General features: G+C 44.1%; 1 protein-coding gene across 1 annotated transcript in view; it reads right to left on the reverse strand.

Annotated features, from left to right (window-relative positions):
* Positions 1-367, reverse strand: part of HECTD2 (HECT domain containing E3 ubiquitin protein ligase 2) — a 41,828-nt gene extending 41,461 nt beyond the window's left edge. Inside the window, exon 1 of the mRNA XM_010565034.1 lies at positions 362-367. Within this exon, the coding sequence (XP_010563336.1) occupies positions 362-367 (6 nt within the window). The remainder of the gene's footprint in view (positions 1-361) is intronic.
* Between the last annotated feature and the right edge of the window lie 5,064 nt (positions 368-5,431).

The following is a 5,431-nucleotide window of genomic DNA, read 5'->3' on the forward strand; positions in this document are numbered from 1 at the left end:
GGGCGGGGGGCAGCGCCGGGACCCGGGGGTGGCAGGCAAGCCCGGCGGCACCACCATCCGCCGCGCCCCCGTGAAGCGGTGCCTCCGCCGGCCGGCACCTCTCGCTTCCCAGCGAAGTCGTGCCCCGCCCCGAGCGCGGAGCGGCCTGCTGCCGGGCCGCGGGGGGGCAGGCCGGGCCGGGGCAGGGCAGCGAGTAAACGCACGAGTCATAAGTATAAAGCTGTGACGAAGGGACCTCGGGGTGGGTGCCGGCACGGCACTCCCGCTCCTCCTTCACGCCGGGCCGGTGTTGCGGTGGCGCCGCTGGCAGGGACTGGGCTGTCAGTGGCACCTCGCACACCGCCCCGTCACCTCACGGTACCTTCATCCCGGCTTCAAGTCACACTCTAACGAGGAAAATACAGAAATGAAGCGTAAAAGCTTAGTCCTGTCTCTGTTTCACGGGCAAAGCCGGAGCGGTGCCAGGGCCTGTGCAATGGCAGGTCTTGGCCCTTCGTTTGGACGGGTCTCGGGAAGCCTGAGGCTAATACCTGCTGCCAGAGCCTCTGTGCGGTAGCCTGGGCTTGTTGAAGCTTTGCTTTAGTAATATTTAAAAAAGGCATCTTCAGAAGACGTGGTAGGTTGAACTGGTTGCAACACGCCATGTAGACTAGATGTAATACAGCATTTGTCTGCGGGGTACTGACCTATCACTTGGCTTGCTATGCAAATGTATGGGAGTCCTTCCGCCGGCGAGGGGTACCGTGTCTGCGTACGCTAAGCTACGTAAAATTTAAGCCCTTCAAACCATTAACTGCCAGGCAAAACAAGTTGCTTTCAGACCACTCTTAATTTTGTGTCTGGAGAAGGGTTCCCCTCCCAGCTTCAGGATCAAAGGAGTGTGAATAGCGTTACAGACCACTTGAAACAAATCTTCAAAATTGTTTTTCAGATGGAGGTAGGCCACATGACGGTTTTTCTCAGCATTGGCATTACACAAGTAGCTCCTGCAGGTTGGAGCTGCGGTAAAGATCTCTGTAAGCTGCATAAAAGCAAGGGCATAATAGGCACTGCAGAGTTAATCTAGCACATGGAAAAATGCTTCCCCTTTTTGAAGGAACTGGCAGACCCGGAGTTTATTCGGTTTCATTAAGAAATCGCTTTGTCTCCTTACCAAGTTAAATATGAGAGGTGGTTTTCCAAAAAGTTCATTCCTCACTGTGCTTACTTCCCAGTTGCTCTCAGTGGTTTGCCTGAGTAAGTGGCCTGCTGCACTTAAACAAAGCTCCCCAAACACTCACTCATCTTTTTCCTTTACGTGCCAAGAAATAACATAATAATAGTAATTGCAACAACTTCAGTACAAGCAGCTATACGCCCAGTGGCAGTCCCCAACTGGAAGTAATTGGCACAGCTGTTTCATGGAGCTGTGCCAACTTGAAACGGAAGAATCTGCTCCTTTGTGCCTGCAGAGGGAGATGAAGCAAAGGGAAATAGAAATGTAGGAAGGCAAGTATACAAACAAATTCATAATGCCTTTTTTTTTTTTTCAATTCCATTGAGCTATAAAGGCCTGGTTTTCGATAGCTTCAAAACCATTGAAATAGCTGTCTACCAGGATTATTTCACAAAAACCTAATGCAACATCAAAGACATCAATTTTTGCTGTCCTGTGCTATTTGAAGCTGAAGTGTTCTGTTGAACTAAACTAATTCAGGTGAATATTTTGACCCATGGCAATTATGAAAATAGGCACAAAAGCACTGTTAAGAAAATTTCTTCCTATTTTTATGAGAGAGTAAAAGGACCACATACTGAAGGAGACGCAAACGCATTTTCCTACTTCTAACAAACGTAGCATACATCTGGTGCCTAGAGTTTGTAACTAACAGTATTTCAATATAATTAGTAGATCCATAAGGCAGTCAAAGACGTAACCACAGCTGGGAAAGGCAGGTCTAAACTGGCTTTCAATTTGCTAGCACGGATGGATGCTAGCTGGGTGCAGCAGTGCTGCATGTAATGAGGCAGTGCATGTAAACCCTGCAATCATTTGTTGCCAAAGTGATAAACCAGGGTAGAGAGCAATGGAGCCGTCAGAAAACAGGATAAAGACAGTCTGTCTTCTAACAGACAAGATTTGTGGGATATACAACGTATAAAATTTTGCAAAAACTAAACAGAGGTATGTAACTGCCATTTTACAAGACTTCATGAATTTGTTGGCCAGATGGCCTGGGAGCCTTGACAAAGGGCCATACACACTCATTGCCTTTATTTTGAAAGTGGTTGCAGGCTTTTTGTTTTCATCACCTTTCATAATGTTTCCAGTTCTTTCTTTAAGGCTGATAATGCTTTTGCTTACCTTGGTGGTTGCTTTTCCACCCTCAACTGTTATTATGTTTCCTCCTTTACCCTTCCAAGGACCCTTTCCTTGATTTTTTTCAATCTCTTCTGAGCTGCTTAAAAATCTTAAATCACATGGTGCCAGCTACTTCACAGGATTTTCTGGTAAGTGGGAGAAAGGTAAAGTTCAATCAAAAACTGTTGCTCATGCCAAGTACATGCTGCCTGGGCCTACACATCCACCCTGGTTCCTGGATGAGTTTGCAGCCCTCACTGGACCCCACGCTGGCATGCCATGCTGCTGGCTCAGATAAGCATACGCACACCGCAGTAACACCCCTGAATGACTACAGGGGGGACACAGGCAGTACCTGACCCAGAACATATTTTCTTGTACTTATGGGAGAACAATCCTGCCTTAGCAGGGTGTTGATCCTGTCAACTGGAAGACGACCTTTTTGACAACTCATTTTAAAATTGTTCAGAAATATATTTCTTCTATCCAAAGAGTTTGTGTTGTCAGGAAGGGGAAAAAGTCAACAGCACATCTCTGTGCAATGACGTGGCCAGGCACAGACCGCCACTAGGAATGACAGATGGAAACAAACCAAATGCTAACATTTGTTCACAAATGATTAGTAAATGCTTACAAGTAACAGATACACTCGCAGAAACTGGCATTTGGGACTGATGCACAAATGAAAAAAATAAAAAGGGCTAAATTCCCTGGCTAGTATTTTCATGACAAATAATTGAGTGTACTCACATGTTCCTCCGCAGTCAGAAGTCAAAATGCAGCCATAGCCAAAATCAGCCCTGGTTTAATTCAGTAACATTAGGGGTGGGTTTGGCTCGTTATGGGTTTTTCCCTGGCCCTGAAATGCATCACTAGTGTTTGCATTCAAAGAGTTTCAAAGATCCCTGTGCAAACTGGCATTTCAGGAATTGAAGTGACCTGTGTCCTTTAGAAAAGGCAGGCTGAACTTCCCGTTCAGTTGGTGATACACTCTCATCACACAGATATACTGTGTCTCTCTCTTTTATTGAGTAGTGCTGTTTCTTCCTCTTCATACTGTTTAAAGATCTCATACACTTCCCAGTACAAAATATTTGGACCATTTAACAGATGTGTGCTTTGTGAGAAGGATCTTAAGTGCGCACAAGGGGAAGCACAGGATGGCTGAAACATGAAAAGGGGAAGCAAAGGCTGGAGGCAACCCATTTCCTCTCTATGGGAGTAGGAGAGAGATAAATGGTTGGGAGTTTTCCAACAGAACAGGTTTTCAGCAAAACATTTCAGTTTCAACAGAAAGACCTGATTCATTGAAATGGAAATGTTTTACAAAGAAGCATCTTTTCAGTGACCTTTTAGCAGAACTCAGGCAAGATGCCACCGAAATCCACCTGTTACTCTGCTGACTCAGCTGGAGACCTTGCCATACTTGCCATGTGAATCATCAAAATCAGAGACTGCATGACTTCTGGACTCCCTGGCCAGCTAACTTCTGAGCTGCTCTACCTTCCTTTGCCACCTGCCCACATCACCCGTTAGGGAAGATGGAAGTTCATGTCTGCCCACAAGTCATGACTGTTCTGAGACTGTACAGCCTCAGAGCTTGTAAGGGACGACCCCAGTCTCGTCCAACCTCCCCTACTGGCAGCCATCCATTTCCCTTGAAGTTGGACTAAGATATAAACTTGGGGAATTTTGTCCTAAAGAATCCAAATTATTGTGAATCCGCCTGCCATTGCTGACAAGCTAGTCCAATTATGTTTATTATTCTTGCTGGGAATGGGAAATTATGTCAAACTTGAGTTTGTCTTACTCTGTCTTTCAGTCTGTGGATCATATGCCTTCATCTGTGACAGAGAAAAGCCCCCTCTTTTCCACGAGCACACGTGCAAGGTGCACTCAAACTCTCCTGAGCTAAGTCCACATTATTTCCCTGATGACTAACTTCAGATGAACTGATATATAGCTCTCGCTTACCCTTTGGCTGTCTTCCAGTATTTGGAAAGCCCCATTTTTTAAAGAGTTTATAAACATTTAGAAAAGTGATTCAAAGAACTCAGCTAATTCGTCGGAGTCACTTACATGCAAGTAATTCAGCTGTTGTTTTGTCTTGGCAGTTACTCAATTATATCTTTCTCTTTGGCAAATGGTAAACTTTTGATTGAAGGTACATCATCAGACAGGATGCATCCTTCTTGGGCATTCTTAGTACAGAGAAGGAAGAGGTAATCAGCAGTTCTGTCTTATTGGCATCATTACATTTGCATTTTGGGTTCCTTGTCATCACTGACTGGCGCAATACAACATCTGTACCAGCTAACTGTAAAAGGCTCATGGACACTGGTGCCTAGGCAACAGCTGATTTTTTAGGTTAGTGATTAACTCTTTTTTGTCTGCCTGAATAACCTGAATATTATATTATTCCTTGCCGTGGAACAGGACCTTTGGCTTGAAAGGAATCATTAGCCTCTATTTTAGAAACACTGTGGCTATTTTAGTGATGTCCAGAGGTTATCTGTGACAATGCAGTGTATGCAAACACTAGAAGAGAGACACGGCAAGAGAAAAATTCACAAAGTGAAGAGAATTAACTTAGTGACCATGCAACTTTTACTAAGGTTTCCATTTCTTCTGTCCAGAAAGTTGGTGTTGGTTATTCAGTCTTTAAACTTCAATTAACTTCACTTAAACTCTTACAAGATATAACAGTAGCATGATCTTTCCCAAGGTATAGCAAGGGACAAAAGTCAAGGCTAGGAGATAGCCCTCTATCTTTTGTCATGTCTGATCTGGAAATTATTTTTAAATGAGATAGAGGCAGACGTTAAGTACAGAATTTTATCCGATTTGTATTCAAAATGGAAATAAGAAACAAGTATGCCATGCTAAAGAAGGTTCAAATGAGGAGGCAGTACAGAATGTTTAATTCAGAAAGTTGCTTCTGTACCTTTGTCATCATATGACCTATAAAATTGTAAAACACTGTTAGAATTAAGATTTCTGTTTAGCATGGCTTTGCAAATCTTTGCTTACGTACGGCTTAACAAACGAGCCGGATTTCTTTAAAAAGAGAGCATTCTAGAACTGAAGTGA

Source organism: Haliaeetus leucocephalus, unplaced genomic scaffold, assembly GCF_000737465.1.
Source record: "Haliaeetus leucocephalus isolate CR32 unplaced genomic scaffold, Haliaeetus_leucocephalus-4.0 Scaffold184, whole genome shotgun sequence".
Classification (NCBI taxonomy): domain Eukaryota; kingdom Metazoa; phylum Chordata; class Aves; order Accipitriformes; family Accipitridae; genus Haliaeetus; species Haliaeetus leucocephalus.